The sequence below is a fragment of the Macrotis lagotis genome, chromosome X, assembly GCF_037893015.1.
Source record: "Macrotis lagotis isolate mMagLag1 chromosome X, bilby.v1.9.chrom.fasta, whole genome shotgun sequence".
Lineage (NCBI taxonomy): Eukaryota > Metazoa > Chordata > Mammalia > Peramelemorphia > Peramelidae > Macrotis > Macrotis lagotis.
In genome coordinates, this window is record NC_133666.1 from 210,001,228 (window position 1) to 210,026,599 (window position 25,372).

Here is a 25,372-nt window from a genome sequence, read left to right on the forward strand (position 1 = left end):
GAGGTTCCTTTCAGAAAAACTTGTAAGGATTTATATGAACTGATACAAAGTGGGCAGAACCAGAATAATATATAGTTATAAAAATATTATATAATGAATGACTTAGCTATTCTTAACAGTGATGATTCAAGACAATGCTAAAGGATTTATGACAAAATATGCTATCCCCCTCCAGTGAAAGAACTGATGGAGTCTGAATAGATTTTTTTTTTTTACTTTTTTAGGGAGGGGTCTATATATTCTTTTGCAACATGGCTAATATGAAAATGTTTTCCATGACTGCACATGTATAATCTATATAAAACTATTTACCTTCTCAAAGAGGGGGCTAAGAGAGAAAGAATTTGAAACTCAAACTTTTAAGAAAATATTTTTTTTTACATTTTACATGTATTGAGAAAAAAATGTTAAAAAAAGATAGCAACTCAATAACCAGAAACAACTAGACCAAAAATATAAAAATGTTAACCAAAGAAAACAGCATTGGAGCACTATTTCTTAATTTTATTCATTCTCCTCTCTGAATACGGCATATAAAATGGAAACCGTATATGCTTCAGCAATTTTATTTTTTTAAAAACACATTTTACATGGACAACTTACAAGACAGTAGAGAAAGTCCTGATTTACATACTTTTATGCCATTAGGGTATCAAATTTTTTATTATAACATTCTGTGGTTTATGTGTTTCATTTAACTTCCAGTGAATTGAACTAGAAAAGTCAAAACAATAATGACAAGCAACCATATCCCTGACATTTAAGAAATAAAATAATATTTCAATTTTCTTATATTCATGGATTTCAAGGTGTTAAATGGCTCCCAGTTAAATTATGGATCATTAATGTGAGAAATTGTAGAATGCTTAATGACTAATAAATTAAATATACATCAATTTATTCAGCAAAGAACCTACTCACCAAAACTAGTTCAGAAGAAAGGTAGAACTTGGCTCTTACTTAGGACTGATTCCTTCAAGTTTTTTGCCCCACCTCATTTGGTTAAAGTGTGCTCTCCCATGAAACTGATTAAGAAAAAAAATGAAAACTTATCCATGACTAAATTCCTTCTCAAGGTTATGGTGTGTTTTTCAGTACTCATCCAAAACATCAGATTAAATTTTAAAATGGAAATAACCTAGCTTTGATCTTTATGTACATATAATTTGGAAATTTGCTCTTTATGCACCTGTAAGTTAGAAAGTTTTAAGCAGTCTCAAAGACTAAATTTAAAAAAGGAAACTAATCTAACATGACTACAAAAAAAAGGCGAAGAGCCACAAATACATTAATTTTGGCTTTTTTTTTCTTGGACGTCAAGTAACTCTGAAACCAAATATTTTGAGACATTTTTCAAAACACAATTTGCTAATATGGACAGAAGTGATAATCAGTTCTCATGATTATTCTATATCATATATATCTTCAAGTGTAGTTAATGTTTGAAAATGGCTCTAAAATTAGTATCCTGATAGTTCATATAACTAGACAAGGAATTCACTGCAATTAATACAAGTAAAACCTGCATTAAGTTGCTGACAAAACTAAAATTAGTGATAACACCAGATCACTACTGTGGACAGGGAAAAAGAAATTATAGTCAATTCTGCCCCAATGTTATCAAATGATTGATTCTATATTCTGTATGTTTCAATGTGGGTGAGATACAAATAGAAAGTACACCAACAGCTTCATTTTAGGCTAATCCTGCAGTAGGGGAAATTAGGAAATATCTAAGATGAATAGGGATAATAATATGGAGAAAAGTTTTAGAAATACCAAGTTGTCTGGACATACAGCCTTTACTAATTATTTTATAAGTACACTTTCACAACACATTTAAAACACACACACACACACACAGTCTCAAACTCCTGCTCATAATTTGCAAGTTTTATACCTTATGACCTTTTCATAGTTGACTAAATGGAATTGCTATATCATTATATGACATAATCAACTGACCATATGTAACTCAAATGGATAGCTTTAAGATGCCACTCTATATCAATCTAGATGCTTAAACAGATAACAAATATTGAGGCCAGATAAACTGTTTATGTCCCAATACCTTTTCATATTATAAGAAAAAAATGTGCTTCTGTTCAGATTATTTTTCAATCTAGCTTATAAAAGCTCAGCATAACCATTTTAATGAGTACTATTTTGTCTGATTTAGAAATTTAGAGTATTTTTGATCTAAAATAAAGTACTTATGTCTTTTAATAAAAATTATCATCATGGATTCTTTTTTCACCAATTTCATTTTCAACATTCATTTTTTTCTCATAATATCAATGTAGTTAAGAATCCAGATTATATTTCCTGGACTAATGAATGCTGGATCTCCATTTTAAACATTACTTTGAAGCACTGTAGAGTAAATAATTTTGGTAATCTGAAGAACAGCTGCATGCAGAGTATATTGTACTATGATAGCGCCAAACCCTTTATAAAAACCAAGCACTCCTTCTTCTTGTTTTATAGTATTGATACAGTCTCTCATTCCTTCATATTGAGTATTGATTGGAAGAACTTCATAGCCAAGGTCTGTATTGTCAATTATTGTACGTGTTCCTTGAATATGAAGACGGTGCAAAACTGTTTCCAGTGGGAAAAGCATAACATCAGAGCAGAGGCTGGCAGCAAAGCTTGCAATCAGTTCAGGAAAATAAGCATCCAACATACTCTGTACAGGACTGGTGCTTTCAGTTGGATGACTATGAGCATTCTTCCTTTTCAGAACCAGTAGGACAAACTTCTGGATGATAGAACTTATGATATAATGAAGAACTCCATGCAAAACAGTAGGAAAGGTTAAGGCAAGAAGTGGGAGCAACCGCTTGCTATGAGGCACTCCCATGCCTATCACTCTGCCAATTCCTTCTTTTACACATTCCAAAATTCCAGCATTATCCCGAATGATCTCACTCTGCAACCAAAAGAATGAATTAAGTTTTTTTAAAAAGATAAAAAAGATTTTATCAAACAAGTACCAAATAAACTCGCAAAGCTCCTTACAACTCTAAAATTCTGTTACTCTTAAGTTAGGGTACTCCTCCAAAAAATAAGGAACTGTTGGTTCGATTCTCAGTAAGGTCAACTAAGAAGGAATAGAGTTATGTAGTAAAAGCAGCTAAAATAAATTATTATTAGGAGCGAAGTTGTTATACAGATCACAAAGCTATAGGAATTCAAGGAAGGAACAGATGATTATGCAATCAAGTAATGTTATATAAATGAGATTATATTTGTCCTGGGGCTTTCAATGATAGTGAGAAGAGAACTGATAGACAGTAGGAAAAAGGACATTAGAATGAGAAATATAAGTATAGGGGAAAGAAAAATATACATAGAGGACACAATCAAGAAACTGGTCTTACTGGAAAAGAGAGTTTGAATTAAAGAGTATGAGGACACCAAGATTTTTGAATCCTAGGGTTTAAGAATTTGAATTGATTTTCACAATCACTAAGGCAAAAGTATAAAGCAGAAAATAAAATGATTAAATTAGCATCTTATTTTAATCTCAAAATGGTATGTGAAATATTATAAACTGACTTTTAAGTACTACTTTAAAAGTCCATAATGTTTTACATGCATTATCTCATTTTTCTGAAGGTAAGCATGATAGATAACTATCCTAAAGTTGAAGAAGTTGAAATTCAAATACATTGTGATTTGCCCAAAATAATACAATTGGTATGTGTCATAAATGGGATTAGAATCCAAATCTTCTCGGAGTGAGTCTAGCACTCTTTCACCATGCTATGTCTGGGGTAGAAGAGAAACAAGATGAAAAAGGATCTGATTTGAGGAGTGATGCCAGACAAGTAGAATAGTTAGGAAGCAGATGAAGGTCTGAATTAGGGTAGTAGCAAGAAAATGGAAAAGAGAAACGAATCTTTAGACACTGTGAAGGAAAAGTTGATAAGATTTGGTATCAGAATGGCTCCAGAGATAGCCAGTGAGAATGTGATGACTCACAGAACCTGAATTCAAATCCAAACTGTCAACTGTGTGACTTTGTGCAGTTCATATAATTCATCAGAGATTCAAGTTCCAAAACAATAAATGAAAAGATTAGATGGTTAATGAAATCCATTCCAGCTCTTAAAAAACTGTAGTTATGCAAAGGAAGAGAAGTAAAAAGTTAGTTGGAAAAATCAGAACCACTATGAGTTGTTAAGGTTCCCTCAAATTCTAGAATTCTATGATCAAGACATGAAGCAAAAAGAATAGTACGTTATTGACAGTAAAGGAGAAATCAGAAAGGGGAATCAGTTGTTGTGAAGGTGATTAGTTTGATTTTTTACATTAAATTTAAGGTAATGGGACAAAATGGTGATATGCTGTAGGCAGTTGAAAATGAGAAAATGAATACTAGGTGAGAGGCATAAGTTGAAAATAACTTCCAAAACCACTCTGGAGAACAATCTGGAACTATACCCAAAAGGATATAAATTTGTGCATACCCTTTGACCTAGCATTACGACTACTAGATCTGTATCCCAAAGAGATCAAAGAAAAAGGAAAAGGACCCATATATACAAAAATAATGACAGCAGTTCTTTTTGTTGTGGCAAGGAATCAGAAATTTAAGACATGTCCATCAATTGGGAAACGGTTGAACAAGTAATGGTATATGATAGGGTTGGAATACTTCTGTTTACAAGAAATGATGAGAGGAATGGTTTCACAAAAACCTTGGAAGATTTAAATGAACCGATATAAAGAGAAGTAAGCAGAACAAGGAGAACACTGTACATAGTAATAGCAATATTTTAACAATGATCAACTATCAAAGTATGAAATCCAGATAAATACTTGAATTTTACAAAGATACACAATGATTCTAAGCGAAGTGATAATATCTCTGGGTGCAAAGTGAAACTTTTTTTCACTTTTTTCTTGGTTTTTTTTGGCAACATGGCTACTATGGAAACATTTTACATGTCTTTACATGTATAATTTATAATGTCTTAATAGGTAGGGGAGGAGTTAAAAGAGGGAGAGAATTTGGAACTCAAAAAAATTAAAATGATTTTTAAATGTTTTGGAAGCCATCTGCAGAAAAAAAAAGATGACGAGACAAGGTCATCAAGGGCAAAATATCTGAAGAAAGGATTATAGAAGAATAGAGTATCAACTTGATTTGGAGGATACCTCTACAAACTAGTATGCTGAAGAACCACTAAAAGAAGAAAGTGGAAGGAGAAGCAAGAGATCATAATATATGATGGAAGCTAAGAGGGAAAAAATGAGAAAGTAACTCTGAAATACAGAGACTAGGTCACTAATGACTGTAGAGACAGCAATTTTAGAGATGTGATAGAAGCAACACTGAAAAGAGACTATAAGGTGAGGAAAGAGAAGATAGGTATTTAGAGAACTAATTGAGCTTTGTAGAAAAAATAAGGTAGAAAGGTAAGAAAAATAGTAGAGTATAAAGATGAGGAAATTTGTATGCTTAAAGCAAAGAGAAGAAACCAGTTAAGAATGTAGCTGAAAATGCTTGTTGGTGGAGAGAAAAGGGAAGGAAGAAGAAGTCTCTAAGAAATTAGAAATGAATAGGATCTAGAATATATGTTTGAGAGAAGAGAAAGAATTTATAATAAATAAAAGTCACGTTAACCAATCTGAATATCTAATCATCAATGTACTTGAGTCGCCATCTTGTGGTGAAAAATGACCCCCCAAAATGGCTTTTTAATGCCCCCCCCAGTTTACTTGAAAATTTTTCAAATACTTTCACATGTCATTATGCAAACATTAGAAGTCCATTTAGAGTGAACTACCTACCAATGGGGATCATTCTGAGACAAAAGTGAGAGATGGTAAGGATATGAACTAGAGTTGTGGCAGTGTGAGTGGTAAAGGGAAGAAAAGTTGTAAGAAAAATTACAAAAATGTAATCAACAAAATTGGGCAATTGCTTGGACATAAGATGAAAGGAAGAAGGTGGGATAAATGGATTTATGAGTCACCTGAAGGCAAGGAGATGAGGAATAAGTAGTCATCAAAAAGTAAAGGCAGGGGCAGCTAGGTGGTGCAGTGAATAGAGTACCAGCCCTGAAGTCAGGAGGATCTGAATTCAAATTTGACCTCAGACACTTAATAATTACCTAATTGTGTGGCCTTGGGCAAGGCACTTAACTCCTTTGCCTTGCAAAAACATGAAAAAAAAAGTAAAGGCAAAAAGTATAAAATGCTTTGTATATAAGTTTTGTAATGAATAAGTGAATGGGATAAGAGATATATATGGGTCAATTACTTGGAGTGTTTGAGTCATGCAAAAGTTTTTTATTTTGTTCTGGTATAGTAGAGAAAGGAGCACATTGATAGGTAGAACAGAAGAAGCTATGAAGAGGATAAGATTAAAGATGAGAGCTATAGATCATTAATGGCATCGCATAAGAAAAAAATTTTCAAATAAAGAAAGCTATCCAAAAGAATGAGCTGTTTTTGTAAGAAGGTTGCTTCTCAGAGGCCTCCAAAAAAAACTGAATCTTCAATTGTGGATACTTAAAGGGGATGTCTGGACAGGTATGGGTTGAATTAAATAATCACTGATTCATTCCAGATTAAATAAGAATAGAGACATAAGTAGAATGGTTAGCCTTAGCAAGGAGGAACTCTATCTTATCAAAACTACCTTATCAAATCAGAGAAGAAAAGTAAAGGATATGTAAATATAGGCAGTTTGAGGCATAGAGGGTAGAAGAGAAAACTCAAGACGTAGTTTTAATTTCCTCACAATAAAGAAGGCTAGGTTCTCCATCTATTTGGAGTGGGATAAAGAAAGGGAATATTGTTGGGGGTTTGAAAAAAGAGGGATAAGTCTAGAATAGTTATTGCTATGGAGAATATTAATAGGGCATCAATTGAAAATTAACAGGACCATTAGGCTCCTTTAAGATTTGAATCAATGTTCAAAACATGATTAATGTGGAAATATATTCAACATGGTTAGTCATGTATAATCTGTATTAGATTACTTTGTCAAGGGGAAGAGGGGAGGAAAAGAAGGGAGGGAGAAAAATGTGAAACACAAAATTTTATAAAAAAATGAATAGAGGGGCGGCTAGGTGGCACAGTGGATAAAGTGCCAGCCCTCGAGTCAGGAGTACCTGGGTTCAAATCCGGTCTCAGACACTTAATAATTACCTAGCCATATGGCCTTGGGCAAGCCACTTAACCCCATTGCCTTGCAAAAACCTTAAAAAAAATGAATATGGAAAACTATCTTTGCATATAGCTACAAAAATAAATCTATTAAAAAATAAAAGAATAGAGGCAGCTAGGTGGAGCAGTGGATAGAGCGCCAGCCCTGGAGTCAGGAGTACCTGAGTTCAAATCTGACCTCAGACACTTAATAATTACCTAGCTGTGTGGCCTTGGGCAAGCCACTTAACCCCATCTGCCTTGCAAAATCTTTAAAAAAAATATTTTTAAATAAAAGAATAGATATAAATTTATCATGAGTCCAATCACTACCATGTTTTGATTTCCTCCAATAATTCTCAGCAAATCAGAAAAAGGTGGTAATACAAGGTCAAAACACGTCATTCCCCAAATGATAAATGGTCAAAGGCTATGAACAGGCAGTTCTCAGATTGAAAAAAAATATAAATTCTCTATAGTCATATAAAAAAATGCTCTAGGGGTGGCTAGGTGACATAGTGGATAAAGCACCAGCCTTGGAGTCAGGAGTACCTGGGTTCAAAACTGGCCTCAGACACTTAATAATTACCTAGCTGTGTGGCCTTGGGCAAGCCACTTAACCCTATTTGCCTTACAAAAACCTAAAAAAAAAATGCTCTAAATCACATTGATTAGAAATGCAAATTAAAACAACTTTGAGGTACCACCTCACACCTATCAGATTGGCTAATATGCCAAAAAAGGAAAATGGTCAATGTTGGAGGGGATGTGGGAAAACTGGGACACTATTGCATTCGTGGTAGAGTTGTGAACTGATCCAATCCTTCTGGAGAGCAATTTGGAAATATACCCAAAGGGCAATAAAATTGTGCATATTCTTTGATCCAGCAATACCAGTACTAGGTCTATATCCCAAAGAGATTACAAGAAAGGGTAAAAACTTCAGAAAAGGCTAAAAAACTGAAGCTGAGTAAAGTGAGCAGAACCAGAAGAACACTGTACACACTAATAACTTGTGTGGTGTTCAACTATGATGGACTTGCTCATTTTAGCAGTAAAATAATCAAAAACATTTTTAAAGGACTTGTGATGGAAAATACCATCCATATCGAGGGAAGGAACTATGGAGTCTGAATGCAGACCAAAACTTCAATTTTTTCCCCATTTCTTTTTTTTTTTTAAGGTTTGTTTGTTTTTTTGCAAGGCAAATGGGGTTAAGTGGCTTGTCCCAGGCCACACAGCTAGGTTAATTATTAAGTGTCTGAGGCCAGTTTTGAACTCAGGTACTCCTGACTCCAGGGCTGGTGCTCTATCCACTAAGCCACCTAGCCACCCCTATTTTCAATTTTTAAAAATTGTTTTAGGGGCAGCTAGGTTAAATGAATAAAATTAAATTATAAAAAATGTTTTATAGATTATGTTGCTTTTCCCCTTCATGGTTTTTTCCCTTTTTTGACTTGATTCTTCTTTCACAACATGATTAATAAGGATATATGTTTAACATAGTCATACATGGTATAATCTATATCAGATTGCTTTTTGTCAAAGGAAGGGGAGAGAGAAGGGAGAAAAATGTGAAACTCAAAAACCTTACAAAAGGATAGAGCCAAGATGGCAGTAGGAGGACACCTCTCATAGCACTCTCTCCAAAATATTTCAAAAACCTTAAAATTATGAATCTAACTAAATTTTCGAGAGACAGAACCCATAGAAAGATCCAGTGAGGCAATTCTCCAACCCAAGGTAATCTGGAAAATAGTGGGAAGGCTGTGTTCCATGGGGTTGGAGAAGGCCCCAGAGAAGGAGCTTCGCCCTCATGGAAATAGCCTCAGGGCACCTGGGAGAGCTAGCTCCTGGCAGCAGAAGCAGTTTCCTGACCTGCACCCCAGGGAGCACCAAGCCCAACTTTGAAGATCAACAGGGAGACATCTGCCAGAGTGAGCATGAAGCCCAGGCCAGTCTGGCTCCCCTCAGCCCAGCTGTGGCACCTCAGCACAGCCCAGATCTCAAGAAACAGAAGCAGACCCATGGAGCCACCCAGCAGGAGCCACCAGGCAGCTGTGCCCTAAGCTCACAGAAGGTAAGGGAGTGGAGGGAAACTGCCAAGGTCTGTCCTCCGTCCCTGAGATAGGACTCTGGAGATTTAACCATATCTAGACTCTGGTTGCAGTCTGGGCACCCCATAGAGCAGGGATCCCCACTCACAGCCCAAGGAAGAGGGGTGAGCTAGGGATCATTCAACAGACCAGAAGAGCAGTTAGAGCCTCACATAATGAGGTCCTTGCAGGGATGTTCCAATAACACTCAAAAGCTCAGAAAGTACCCCCAAACCAGGCACAGGCTGGGGAAAAGAGTAAACAGAAAAAAAAGGAATCTGACCACAATTACATTGGTCCCATGGAGGATCAAATGTTCAGTCTGAAGATGAGAAAATCCAAGCTTCTGCAGCTAAAGACTCCAAGAAATATAGAAGTTGGGCTCAGGCTATGACAGAGCTCAAAAAAAGATTTTGAAAATCAACTAAGGCAGATAGAAGAAAAATTGGGAAAAGAATGAAAGAGGTGCAGGAAAAAACAGGAAAACAAAGTCAGCAGCTTAAAGTCAGCAGCTTAGTCAGGGAGATCCAAAAAAATGCTGAAGAAAATAACAAGTTAAAAACCAGTTTAGGAGAAGTGGTTAAATCCATTCAAAAAGTTACTGAAGAGAAGAATGCTTTGAAAAGGAGATAAGAAAGCTCTCTGAGGAAAACAAATCCTTCAGATGTAAGATGGAGCTAAAGGAAGCTTATGACTTTGAGAGAACTCAAGACACAATAATTCAATACCAAAAGAATGAAAAACTACAAAAAAATGTGAAATATCTCATTGAAAAAACTGATATGGAAAACAGATCTAGGAAACATAATTTAAAAATTACTAAGGTACCTGAAAGTCATGAACAGGTAGAGCTTTGATCACATTTTTAAAGAATTTCTACAGGAAAATTGCCCTGATATCCTAGAAGCAGAGGGTAAAATAGAAATTGAGAGAATTCACCAATCTCCCCCTGAAAGAGATCCCCCCCATAAACAACCCCCAGGAATATTATAGCCAAGTTCCAGAACTCCCAAGTCAAAGAGAAAATATTACAAGCAGCCAGAAGGACACAATTCAAATATCATGGACCTGCAGTCAGGATCACACAGGACTTAGCAGCATCTACATTAAGGGCTTGTAGGACTTGGAACATAATATTCTGAAAGGCAAAATATCTTGGAATGCAACCAAGAATCAACTATCCAGAAAAACTGAACATCCTCTTCCAGAGGAAAAGATTAACTTTCAATGAAATAGGGGAATTTCAAATGTTCCTGTTGAAACTGCCAGAGCTGAAAAAAAAGATTGACCTTTAAGTACAGGACTCAGGTGAAGCACAGAGAGGGAGGATGAGAAGGGTAAATTATGAGGGAATGATGATGAACTGCATGTATTCCTACATAGAAAAATGATACTGATAATACTCATATGAAATTTCTCATTTAATAAAGCAGGCAGGAGGAGCTTTTATAGATGAGGCACAGGAGAGAGCCGAGTTTGAAGATATAATATATGGTAAAAATGGAGTCAATGGATGAAAGGGAAATGTACTGGGAGTAAGAGAAAGGACAGGTAGAACAGGCTAAGATATTTCACAAAAAAGATATTTCATGTAGCTTCTGCAATAGTATGGAAGGGGGGAAGGCGAGGGGAAATGAAGGAGCCTTCATTCTCATCAGAAATGGCTCAGAGAGGAAACAGCATACACACTCAATAGGGTATAGAAATCTAGAAGAAAAAGCAAAGAAGGGGATGGGGGAGGGGGGAATATGAGTGATAGAGGAGAGGGTAGATCGTGGGAAAGGATAGTCAGATATAATACATTTTCTTCTTAACTTTTTGCAAGGTGGTGGGTTTAAGCGGCCTGTCCAGGACCACGGGACCAGGTTGCTGAGTCACTGGGGTAGGATGTAAGTTTGGGGCCTCTTGGCCCCAGGGCCAGTGCTCTGTCCATTGTGCCACTCGGCTGCCCCACAGCACATTTATGAAGAGAAACAGAGTGAAAGGAGAGACAAAATATAATAGATGGTAGTGGGGAGGAATGGATGGAGGGAATTACAGTCAGCAACAGCAACTATGGAAAAATATAGAAGTAACTTCTATGATGGACTTACGATAAAGAATGTGATCTACTTGAGACAGAGCTGATGGTATCAGGACACAAATACATTTTTTTAATCTCTTTTCTTTATTTCTCATGAGGTTTTATATTTTTGTGGGGGGGTATTTATTTACTCAAACAAGAATTATTTTAATAATGTGAAAATAAATTAAACAAAATTTTAAAATAAAGAACCTACTATTTAAAAAAAAAACCTTACAAAAAAAATGATTGTTGGGGGCAGCTAGATGACTCAGTGGATAGAGTACTGGCCCTGGAATCAGGAAGACCTATATCAAATCTGGCCTCAGACACTTATCAATGGGGAAGTCACTTAACCCCACTGCCTTACAAAATAAAATAAAATAAAATAAGATAAATAAGATAACATAACATAAAATAAAATAAAATAAAATACTGAGGGGAGAGAAGTGAACAAGTAATTTTGATTCTTATGGCAAGCAACAATTTCTGAGTGCTAGAAATGACCTTAAAAAGACCAAAAAAACTACAGATTACCTACATTTATGATAAATCCCAAATGAGATGCTGATATCAGAGTTGATAAAGGAAACTGGAATGGCTAAGGGACAGAGAAAAACCTCAAAATTAGGACTGTGAAACTAGCCTGATGTGCAACCATCATCATCTAGAATGATAGCTAGAATATAACAATGTGATGAGAATATCAGTTGGGAAATACAATTTTGGCTCAAATGATGCAATGTTAATCTATACTATTCTTACATTTTCATACACAATTCAAGTTTACAAAATGTAATAGCTATATGTTAAACATCTGAAAAATAAATGTTAAATAATTACACAAACACACACAAACACACACACACACACACCACGTGCATGCACACAAATAAATATATTGATAATTTACCTGAACAGTTTCAATCAGGCTTGCTGAATAAAAAGGCATTGCGACCACATAAGTTAGGCTGTAGGGATCAAAATAAACATATCACTGTTTTGTAAACAAGACATGTTCTGTTAGATTTTAAAATGCTATTTAAATATTTAAACATATAATCAATTCTATGCAATTTTTCAACTATTCATAGATATAATATAAAGAAATTAACTTCAGAAAGCCTTAAGTATCACACACATTTTTGGTAATGAAAAACTTAGAAGTAACAACATATTAACAGCCCATAAGGAATACAGAGTCTATTTCCTGTCAGTCTGGATTTAATTTATCCATCTATATAAAACTTTCATGGTGATCTATGTAAATAATTTGAAATATTCATTCTACATCTTCAGATTCAGGAGTAGAGCTTCAGAAGTAGAACACACTGCCTTTATACCACAATCATTCACTCATGCCAATTCAAGTCTTCAAATCTCACCCAACAGAACAAAATCAGCCTAGAGAGGTAAATGAAATTCCTTATTGTTTAAAACCAATTAATTAGTTACATTATATTGTTGTTTGTCCATTTTCTTTTTTTCCCCTATTTTTGCAAGGGAAGGTCACACAGCTAGGTAATTATTAAGTGTCTGAGGTCAAATTTGAACTCAAATCCTCCTGACTCCTAGGCTGGTACTCTGTGTAGTGCACCACCTAGCTGCCCCTCCATACTGTTTAAAAAAAAAAATGACAGCTTTGTAAAGTTGTTTTGTCATCTATGTTTATTATACAACTTTGCTGTAAGACTGCACCATCTAAGTTATTAAATTCATGAGGGATTTTCCTAACTTTTATATACTAAGTCCTAACAAGAAGTAGCTTGTGTCTATACATATGTGTATATGAGAAATCTATTGGAAATTAATAGAAGTATTAGGCTCTTTAAGATTAGATACTACACCCTGGAGTCAGGAGTACCTGGGTTCAAATTTGGTCTCAGACACTTATAATTACCTAGCTGTGTGGCCTTGGGCAAGCCACTTAACTACATTTGCCTTGCAAAAAAAAAAAAAAAAAAAAAAGATTAGATACTACAAATTTATGGTAGTTATGGTCACTATAATATTTTGATTTTCTACAATAGGGTTTACAGTCTATATGTGCACACATGCATGCACATTATAGTGACCATCTCTACCATAAATTTGTAGTACATATATATAAATATATATTTATATATGTTTATGTGTGTCTATATATTGGCATACATAGATACACACACATATATACATATATGTATATATACCCACACACATATACGTGTTGGAGGGTTTCACAAGGGAGGCCAACAAACACACAAGTTTTTCCATTTCACAATCTTGATTATATGAAGAGTAAAGTTTTATTCTACAGAACTGATCACTGTTATGCTAATTATTAAAGTCCTTTATAGCATGCTAATGCCATTATAGAAACAGATTTGCTCTTTAGAGCCTTACTATAATCACACACATATGCATATGTATATATAGATATCTGTATATCAATCAACCATGTATTCTTAATTTCCTGAAAATGAAAAAAAAGTCAAGCTTACAATCCTTCCCTCTTCTGAAGTGCTTTTCCCACAAATATCAACCTTTTTTCTTTTTAGTTTTATTTATTTAAGGCAATGGGATTAAGTGACCTGCCCAAGGTCACACAATTAGGCAATTATTAAATGACTAAGGTCGAATTTGATCTCAGGATCTCCTGACACCAGGGCCAGTGCTCTATCCACTGCATAACCAAATGGCCCATATTTTATCAATCTTAAAAATTTATAAACAATCGTGAATCCTTCTATTAAGTTTATATTTTTTCAAACATCTGATACTGTAATAATAATAATAATAATGATTATAATGCTAACAACAACAACAACAATAATAATACCATTAATTGCTTCTGGCAAGATACTTACGCTTTAAGTAGAAGATGTTCTCCCACTTGTTTAGGACTCCACTTGTGAGAAAGTTCCCTAAAACCAAAGAGAGTTTAACTTATTTAATTAGTAGTTCCTGAATTAGCCTTAGATTCTAGTTTTTCTATGTGTAGTCAAGATATTAGAGAAAGTGATTATGATTAGGCTAATTTGTCACAGTGTTTCCACATATCTAAAACCATGGCAATGGTATATGGGGCAGAAAGAGAAGGAAAATTAAAAAGGGAGCAACTATATTTAGCCATTTGGATAGGAATTGGTATAGAGTTGGCAGACAAGAAACCAGGCAAAATAAAATTTACACTTTATTACAGTAATAAAAATGGTGAGAAAGAGAAGGGGGAAATTAGGAAAGTGAGAAGTGGGGGGGGGAACAAATGGAGGAGGGAAAGAAGGGGAAGAAAGGGAAAGTAAGTACAGAAAGGTGAGTAAGAAAAATCAATAAAGTATTAAGAGAACACAGAGAAGATCTGAAAGGAGAAAAAGGGAGGAAAAATAAAGAGCACCAAAACAAAAAAGGTGGAGAGAAAAAGAAAGAATTCCAATTTGTTTACCTCAGTCCTATCCTGTATTTCTGCTATATGTATCCAGCATGGTAATCTACAACCAACTAGTCACCATTAACATCCCCATTCCCATTCTTGAGAAGTGCTGTTTAAGTCACAAAATCTTGTGTGCTAGATCAACAACAAATTCAACTAGGACCTCATAAATGCATGGTGGTTTTTTTTAAATGTAATTTTGTTTAGTCTATAATAAATAATCACATTTATCACACAATTTTATTTCAAATTTTTTTCATGAAAAATTAAAGTTTTAACTAGTAGAATGGCCTCAGCTAGCTGTTTTTTTTTAATAGCAAAAGACTTCTGAAATTTTGAGAGGCACAAAAACACCCTCATTCAGTGACAGCAATGGATATAACATGAAGATCCCCAAAAGAGATATTCTTTCTATGACAGAAGTTCCTTATATAAGAAGTAAACTGTTCAGTCTGTCATTACTGTGGCAGTAAACCTATCAGCAAGAAAGATACTAAAGACCTTGAAAAATGATCTTGGCATAAAATATATGAAATTAGTACATTGGGTTCATTTTTTTTCTTTGAATGAAACACTAATTTTTCTAATATTTAACTTTAGACATTCATGGGTTCTTTAATTTTAGTTGTACTGGTATTTCAAGTCTATCAAACAAAGGTATAATTAAAAGATTATGTCTTTGTTCACAGTGGCCTAAGAGTTAAAAGTGCATGATTTTTCTGTGGCCTGGCACATATGAGAGAAACTTTTCCTTTCTTGAGTTTTTTCTGTGAATCTATCTTCTGTTTCTTCTATTTTTTTTTCTATGATAAACAACTTTCTTTCATTCTGTCCACTACTCTTTAACTGGAGGTGTCGCTAACATGTAGACCCAGCTTTAAAGCTACTTGACTGTAATGAATATACTTTCCAAGGTCATAGTGTATCAAAGGCAGTGTTGCAGTCTAAAAGATGGCATAAGCAGGTAGTGCATCTCCACTTTGGAAATTAGTCAAAATGTCCACTAATCTGTCGGGTGAGTCAATGAGTTCCAGAAAAGTAACAACATTCACTCCTTTAAATAAAACAGCCCTCTCTCTGAGGACATTTTGTCTTTTTGCTGTTTATAGTAAGATATAGCAACTGGTTTCCTTTCCTTTGAAATACAATTGTGAAAAAGATGGAGTGACTGATTTTGAGAAACCTGCACCAAAACAATCTTGACCCAAACACTACATAAGACTGGATATCCTTTTATGCTTTGAGAGGGTCCAAAAGAATAAGTCCTGTGTGAGACTATCTTTGTCCTATCTGCCAAATGAGACCCAATCCATATTAAATTCCACAGCATTTTGATAAATGCTAGTTCTTGATTTGTTTCTAGAGAACTGCATGTTTGAGAAGAAAATCATTAATTAGAAACAAAAAAAAAAACCTAGAGGAGAGGCTATTCTTACATCCAAGAATCTTATCTGAGATGAGGATGCCTTGCTTAGACAGCTAACATTGTCAACTTCCAGTTTTAAAATCATAGTCGTGATTATGGGTACTTATACCAGGTCTGTAGTTCTCACAGGGAAATCAGCAGATACTGGTGGTTCAGACCACAGTCTCTGACAGAGCAGATTTTCCTATTTTCCTGTTCTGCTGGCTTAGGGGAAATTACTGATAGATGATTGGCCCCCCCAGCATCACCACTGAGGCTGGTGTGACTGGGCCTTCCCTCCCCCTCCCAGGACAAGGCAGCCTGGGCAGTCAGCCAACTGTGATCACAAGAAGATACATGCAACTACTGGGTACCCAGTTCAGAACTTCTGCTGGCAATGTCAAAATGTTTGATGATTCATTAAGTCTCCAACTCTTCTTCCTTCTCTCAACAAATGACCAGACCTCCTCTCTCTTATCTTAATGAGAATGTTGAGATAAGTTGGAGTTCTTGCTTTATCTTTACCTGTCCTCTCAAAGTGAAGGTGTGCCACTAGCAAAGTTAGGCACTTCATATTTTCCTCTGATTTCATCTGAATGCTCACTCCATGAGCAGCACTGTCTATCATCTTCAATCTCTCTTTACTGATTCCTCCTGCTCAGGTCATTTCTATTCTAAAAAAGCATTTCCCCTTGACTTGTCATCACCTCAAGTTATAATAACATCTCCTTCCCCTTCCCTGTGACATAGAAATAACTTATACTTGTTGACCTCAACTTTCTCAAAACTTTTTCACTTCTTAATCCCTTGCAACTGGGCTTCGTTTCTCATCTCTAATGAAACTGCTCTTCACAATTTGCAAGTTACCTATTTTCTAGATCCACCAGTCTCTTCTTTGACCTTATTATCCTTGACCTTTCTTTAACATGGTGGACCACAACTCCATTTTTGATATTTTCTGCTTAGCATCTACTAAAGTACCATTTTCAGGTAAGAACCTGAATCCTTTCTGTATGAATGTTCTAAGGTGGTTCCTTCTCAATTTCCCAGCCTCTAAGTATAGCTGTTCCTTAAGGCTCTTTCTTTTCTCTCCTTTTCCTTATGTTCCTTGGTGATCTCATCGATTTTCTTGGCTTCAAATATAACTATATATATATATATATATATATATAAAATCATGATGTTTTGGGATAGAAACAAATTATACAAAATTTAGATATGATTTATCCTTTCCTCCTTTCCCATAGCTATTGTAGTCACCACTCTGCTCATTGTATAAGGAGCTACTCAGAGAAAAGGAATAGTTAGGATTACTTACAAAAAGAACATAAGTTGCCATTCCTGACTTAGAAAGTAGTTAGTTCTCCTTCACTAAGCTAAGAAATAGGGGATTTGCACAAAAGAACTTTCCTTCATCATAGCTAGTTTCAAATTTAAAGTAGAAATTTAAGTTAAAATAAATTAAGACTTTTAAAAAATATAGAAAGTCAATCTCATCAAAGAATGAAAAATATCCTCTTGCTTTGAATTTTCTTCCCCTTTTTTATTGATCTGAAATCATATCCATTGATCTAGGAAAAGCAATTTGCTAATAATTAGAGCAACAAGGGAGGCAGGCAAAATAGTTTAATAATCAAAGAGTTAGGAGAAGGGCATTTTAGGGATAAATAATATCTTGGAGGGGAAAATAATTGTAAATATATAGGTTCCTTGCAAAAACATTGCAAAATGTTCCCAGAGGGAGAGAGAATCCTATCTGGCAATAAGTCCTCATTCCACAATTAAAGGATGCTAGGCCATCTTGAGTTATGAGACAAGAACATGTTTAATTATAATACTAATAATTATAATACTAATAAGCAGTATGGTACTAACAAGTACTAATACACAGCTGAATGAGGCATCATCCGTCATCTAATCCATTCCTTACAAAAGTTTCCATTTCTTCCATAATATTCTGAACAAAAAAATATAATTAAGTAGCTGTTCTAACAGGCTCTGATTTCAAGTCTTATCTTCTTTCTGAATACATTCTTCTAATTCATTCACTCCAAGATAGCAAATTAGAAGATTACAGTCAAGTTTTCCCAACATTTCCCTCTGAGTCTCTTTAAAATAATGCCTCAAATGGAATAATAAAAAATAATAAAAGATCAGATGAGACATTCTTCTAAGTCAAAGACAATTTAGGAGGTTTGAAAAGAGAGATCTGTGACATGGGGAGAGAGAGACTGATTCAGAGCTCAAGTGGATACAATACTATGATGGAATCGGTGGTAAAAAAAAGCAGCAACGTTTTGGGGAACACTTAGGCTAAAGATGATAAGATGATTGGGAACTGCGAAGAACAAGATTACAAGGACCCCTGTTCTAGCAATAATATAGAACCAGACAATGGTTGGCAACTCCATTGCTTATACCCACTTCTGGATCAGAGTCAGGAGAAAGGACAGAAACCCTAAGGAACAGTATAGTATCACTTACTATCCCAAGGTGGAGCAATCCTGCAAACAAGTTTTGCTTGCAATTCCAGTGATGCAGGGCTCTAATTACTTCTGGTCCCAAAGGATCAGGGGTCCTAAGGAGTCTTTCTAGGTAAGGACCAGAGACCAGACCAGAAGAGCAGTGATCACAACTCTCTCAAAAGCACCAAAAAAACCTACAAACCCCTAGAATTTGCTCTGAAAACAACAGTGTGAAAAAAAGATTAAAACCTGGGTCAGTACCCCTCCTCTCCCATCCCCAATGCCAAGACCAGAGTGCAACTTAAATATAAAGTTGGAAGTCAAGAAATAGGCTGGGAAATTAGCAATCAAAAAAAAAAAAAAAAAAGTCTGGCCATAAAAAACTCTTATGGTGATAAGAAACATCAAGACGACACAAACTCAGAAGAAGACAACTTAGCTACAAGCAAAGTTTCAAGGCAAAGAGGGGGAGAAAAAGCTAATTGGACACAAGCCCAATTAAGAATTTCCAGAAATTATTTTAAAAATCAAATAAGAGATATAGAGAAAAAACTGAGTAAAAAAAAGAGCAAGGGAAGAAAATTATGAAGAGACTTAAAAGCTTGGTAAAAGACACACAAAAATTCTAAAGAAAATAACATCTTAAAAACAATTTGGACAGAATTAGAACAGACACATAAAAGAGATTATAAAACTTCACTGATCAAAATAATTCCTTAAAAAGAATTGACTAAATGGGAAAAAAAGATACAAAAGCTCACTGAAGACAATAATTCCTTAAAAATTAGAATTATGAAAGTGGAAGCTAATGACTTCATGAGACATCAAGAAATAAGAAAACAGTCAAAAGACTGAAAAAAAAAATCAAAGAAAATGTTAAGTATTTCATAGAAAAAAAAATTGACCTAGAAAATAGATTGAAGAAGCCATGATCAAAAAAAGAACCTTGGCATCATATTTCAAGAAATTATAAAGGAAAGCTATCCTAATATCCTTGAACCTGAAGGCAAGATAGAAACCAAAGGAATCTACCAATCACCAATGAAAAGTCCAGGGTGCAGCTAAGTGGCATAGTGGATAGACTACCAGTCTGGAGTCAAGAGGACACAAATCCAGCCTCAGACACACACTTAATACTTACTTAGCTATGTGACCTTGGGAAAGTCACTTAACCCCACTGGCTTGAAAAACAACAAAAACAAAAAAGAAAAAAGAATGAAAAATCCTCTTAAATTTCAGAGTCCCAGGGTCATGGAGAAAATGCTGAAAGCAGCCATAAAGAAACCATTCAAATACCATAAGGCTCACATAAAATTTACTGCTATTATGTTAGAGTGTAGAGTGTGTTTAGGGAAGACTAGCACTTCTGGTGTGAGGGCTGCTGAGCCTTTTCCAGGGCTGCTTTCCATCTCTGGAATTGGTTCCAAGAAGCCACAGCATGCACAGTAGTCAAATCTCAGTAAGCTGTTTCAGTATATGGGCTAAGTCAGATCAAAGGTCATCAAGGGGTTTTAAACCCTTCATTGAATTAGGGGGGTATCTAACCCCAAGCATGTAAGGTGAAATTGGAGAATAAGAACAATCTGTTCTATCAGTCATGAATTAGAGCATGGTTAGACATCAAAGATGCCCAGATCATCCACTGCATCCTGATCTATCACCAGTCATCTTGACTTTTGCCACTGGATTTTGATGACAGGTTGATGACTTCACACTTAAATCCAATTTATGTCTCAAATAAAAAAAAAATCCGTCACATCACCTTACCATTTTTACATATCAGAAAGTCCTATGGTAACAGGCAAGTGACAAAGCAACAGATGGAGATATACTGGGAACTGTACAACCCTGCACACAACTGGTCCAGGGGATAAGGCTGTCTTTTTTACTGGAAGCAGCTGTGAGATTCAGCAGCTCCCTGGGTATCTAAACAACCTTTTTGAAAGAACCACTCACTGATCATCTTCTGGAATGAGAGAGGGGCTAGAAAAGGTACCCTAAAAATTGTGTGCTTTACCAAACCTTGGCTTGCTTACTGTGGGAGGTGGGGAATCCCACCCTGAAGGTGAAGCACAAAACAAAGTACAAAAACTTCTGCAAAGTTGATTCCACTCATGATTAGTATATGGAATGTCCACCCACATAAATGGACAATATAAAATACAGTGGACCTGAAGAGGAACAGCTCTTGTTGGAGAACTTAGCAGAAAACATATCCATAGTAGTTGTTCTCAGTGAAGCAAGCTGGCAAATGAAGACTACTAGCCTGACAAAGTCAGTACTAGACACGTTTATGCTTTTTTCTGCAGTGACTAAAAGTAAAGGGAAGTGCTATGAGTTGGTATAAGTTTTGAAATCAAAACTAATCTAGTCAACATGCTTGTATGCATACCAAAAGGAACATATGACAGGTTCATGATAATGTCACTGGCACTTGTTGTAAAGTGCCATGCCACCATCATCAGTGCATCTCCTCCTACCATGATGAACCTTGATGAGGTCAAAGAAAAATTTTATGTGGACTTGGAGACCCCCATCATCATATGTGCTGAAAAAGGAAAGGCTTATATTTATAATTCTGGGTGACTTTAATGTTAAGAGAAGGCAAAGACTACCAGACATGGCAGGGAGACCTTGGAGGAATGGAATCAGATCAGCATTTACTATTGAAAACTTGTGTATCTCATCACCCACACCATCTTCCATTTACCTAAATACAATTAATGGATGCACTCTTGCTGCAAACAAAGGCATTTAATAGACTATGTCATTGTAAGGAGAAGAGAGAGATGGAATATGACAGACAGTGACTATGAGAGTGAAGGTGGCAATGTGTGGCATAGAGTGCTGGACTGATCCTGTACTTATCCTCTCCAAGCTAAATATTCACATTTAACAAGTGATAGCCTCAAGGCAAAACAATTACCAGAAGACATAATGCCAACTGATTAGAGAGTTTCTCTAAATGCAAATAGTTCATTGCTAACTTAAGAGAGAACACTTAGCTGGCAACAGTGGAGCAGAAAAGTAGAGGGCAGCTTTCAGAGATTTTGTATACCGGACTATAGTTACTCATTTGGGTCCAAACACTTGCAAACATTAAGCAAGATAGTTCATCTGTCTTTAAGAATGCAATATTCAACTCCATCAAAAGTAAGTGCAACTGAAGATTAGAGAGATCCAGGATTCTTGATGTAGTAAGAAGGCAGAAATTCAGTTTTATCATCATCACAATCTAAATTGCTTTTACAATGCCATGAAGGCTATTTATGGTCCTTTGGTGCAACTCAACTACTCTGTATTGACGGAGTCATATTGATTAGTGATAAGAAATGATCCTGGAGAAATGGGCTGAACATTTTCCAGAGCATTTCAACTGTCATAAATCAATGCTAGGGCCACTGACTGTATTTCAGTTTTTATTTTATATTAGGCTTTTATGAGGCAATGGGGTTTAGTGAGTTGCCCAAGGTCACACAGCAAGTAAACATCAAGTATCTGAGATCTGATTTGAACTCAGGTCCTCCTAACTTCAGTGCTTTTATCTATTGCACCAATTAGCTGCCCCTGCCTCTTTTTTTAAAGCTCTCTCTAGCCCACCTTCGAATTGAAGAAGTAAATGCCATTAGGCTTCTCTCATGTGGACAGTGCTTTTTGTGGATTCTATTCCAGGAGAGATTTATAAGGCAGGGATACTGGTTCATATAAAAGCTGAATGAAATTTTCTGGGTTATATGGAAGGAGGAGTTTATCTCCCCAGAATTCAAGGATGCCTCAATTTTCATTTCTATAAAGGAAAAAGAAATATATTGTCCTATGACAATCACTGGGGGGGGGGGGGTAGGGATGGTGGTGGAAGGAGCATGTCTCTCCACCATTGCTGGTGCAACTGCTGAAGCTGAGATGCATCGAAGTATGGATTGGTTCTCTGCTGCTTCTGCTAATTTTGGCTCAACAATTAACAGTAAGAAAATAAGAGGTTCTCCACTAGCCAACATCCATTCATGGAACCATCAGTTACAGAAAATGGAGAAATTCTGATTACTTGTGGGTAAGTCCATTTACCTTGGCAGTATACTTTCCAGGGATGTCCACATAGATGATGAGGTTGATTCATGCATTGCCAGAGCTAGCTCAATGTTTGGGAGGCTCTGAAGGAAAGTGTGGAAGAGAAGAGTTATTAGACTGCCTACCAACCTGAAGGTCTACAGTGCCACTGTGCTGACTTCATTGTTGTATGCCTATGATACCTGGATAATCTACCAGCACCATGTCAGGAAACTCAAACGCTTCCATTTGAATTCTCTTAGAAGGATTCTGAACATCTCCTGGCAGGATAAGATATCAGACACTGAGGTTCTTTCTTAAGTTCCACTGCCAAGCACTCAAACTATACTGCAGAGAGTATAATTCCAATGAACTGGTCATGTTGTTCCAATGCCAAATATACATTAACCTAAAAGACTACTTTATGGAGAACTCACATAAAGAAGGTGCTTACAGGTCAGAAAGAATGATACAAAAACACTCTTACTATTTCTCTGAATTTTAGGATTGTATGACACAGAAGACACAAGCAAAAGACCATCCAGCATGGTGTGCCAGTATCAAAGAAGGCATTATGCTTTATGAGTGAAGCAGAATCGCAATAGCTCAAAAAAATCATGAGATGCATAAATTTATAGACATCTCCATTTAAATGTTTGTATGGATTATTTGTGTCCGACCTATGGGAGTCTTCTGAGCTCAAACTGGGCTAATCAGCCATAGTTAGATACACTGTACCTTGTCTCTAACACAGCAATGTCATGTTAGTCCTCTTCAAGAAGGAAGGACAACCACCAATCATGTTAAAGGAACAGAATACTTGGAATATGATAATCCAGAAGGCAAAGCAGAAAATATTACAACCCAGAGTAGCCTGCCCAAAAAATTGAGTATAATCTTTCAAGGGAAAAAAAGATATTTAATGAAACAGAGGACTTTCAAGCATTCTTAATTAAAAGACCAGAGCAGAACAGAAAACCTGAGTCTAAAAACAAGACTCAGAAGAAACATAAAAAGGAAAACATGAAAGAGAAATAAATCATAAGGGACTGTTACATTCCTATGAGAAGATAATACCAATAAGTCTTAAGAACTTTATCATTATTAGGACAGTTATTAGGGCAGTTAGAAAGACCATAAGGCACAGTACTGAGTCGACTATACTGGGATTTTGAGAAAGAAGAATGCACTGGAAAAAGGTGGAAGGGAGAGAAAGAATAGGGAAAATTTGCACAAAAAGTTTTTCAGTAGAGAAGAAAATGATGGGGAGGTTGGGAGATGGAGGGCAATGCTCAAACCTTATTTTCATATGAATTGGCTCAAAATGGGAAGAATATCTATAAATACTCAAATGGTTACAGAAATCTATCTTACTCAACAGGTAAGCAGGAAGTGAAGGGGATAAGATGACGGGATGAGGGGGGTAATAAAAAGGAAGGCATGGGACAGATTACAGAAGGTAGTGGACAGAACCAATAAATATTTTTTTGATCAAACCATTAAACTTATTACAGTATTGCTACCCTTCTTTCTCACACATAGTATTTCCATAAAAAAATTTCAAGAAAGCTATGCATTTGCAAGCAAGTGAATTAAAAAAAAAACAATATAATTAAATATAGCACAATGTCCCTCTAAGAAAATCCAAAATATTTTTCTTCAATGGACTCAACTACCATATTTATCCAAACAGAAGACTAAGTATCAATTTTCTTGGGCAAGATACAAAATGAATTACAGAAATCATACACATATATATGTCAGTCCAATCATGACTCCATTTGGGGTGTTCTTGGCAAAAATACTGAAACTAATTCATTTTACAAACGAGGGAACTGAGGCAAACAGGGTTAAGTGATTTGCCCAATGTCTCAAAGTAAGTATCTGAGGCCATTTTAAATCAGGTATTTCTGACTCCAGTTTAAGCACTATTCACTGTGCCACCCAGCTGTCCTAGCTGTGTATATATGCATACAACATGTTATTTGTATTCAGCAAATATTTAATAATTAATAATATGTACAAAGTTCTATGCTAAATAAGAAGGGAAATACAAGGAAGAAACAGAATCTGAGCTCTCAGAGTTTCCTCTCTATAAGCAGAAAGAGATTCAGGCAATTATCTGTTATACTGTGATAAGTACATAAGAGAAATACAAAGCACCAGGAAAATTCAAGAGAAAAATAAATTCTGCTTCCTTCATCCCTTACTTAAATAAGATCACAGCCTGTACATAGATAAAAACCAATATACTGAGCCTGGAGACTAAGAACTCAGATTGGAAGGTTAGTAAGACCTTATGTCTTTACATGCCCTTACTAATTCTATTCTTGTAATTTGTCCTTTTAAAGTCAATACTATTACTCCAAAACACAGATTTACCAATTTATTTCTACTTTGTAACCCTTGCTTTATATTTGGGGAATATTTCCCACAGCATATACGCTGAGCCCATTACCATCAGTCACAAATATTTATTCTTTTCCAGATTACATTTTCATAGTTGTTATACCTCCAAGTAAATTTCTGAGAGTATTTAGCTTTAGGTATTAATTTATATTCTATTAATGCAATGATATACAAAAAAGGGTATGAGTGAAGAACAGATTTTTATTTTTTAAGAGTCAATATTCTGATGAAAATATTTGCTAGCCCAAAATTTATAAGTCAAAATATAAATGAAACTTAAAATTTTTTTTGTATGACAATATGAAAGAATTC

At 35.5% G+C, this 25,372-nt stretch overlaps 1 protein-coding gene across 3 annotated transcripts in view; it reads right to left on the bottom strand.

Moving 5' to 3' along the window:
* Positions 1 to 448: 448 nt before the first annotated feature.
* Positions 449 to 25,372, bottom strand: part of SLC25A46 (solute carrier family 25 member 46) — a 77,427-nt gene continuing 52,503 nt past the window's right edge. For 2 of the 3 annotated variants that reach the window (XM_074205669.1, XM_074205670.1), the window contains 3 exons: positions 14,172 to 14,228; positions 12,236 to 12,293; positions 453 to 2,932 (listed from right to left, as the gene is read on the bottom strand). In XM_074205669.1, coding sequence (XP_074061770.1) covers positions 2,354 to 2,932; positions 12,236 to 12,293; positions 14,172 to 14,228 — 694 coding nt within the window. In that variant the 3' untranslated portion in view covers positions 453 to 2,353. Of the gene's footprint in view, positions 2,933 to 12,235; positions 12,294 to 14,171; positions 14,229 to 25,372 lie in introns of all 3 variants that reach the window. The other variant, XM_074205668.1, reaches the window with a different exon arrangement.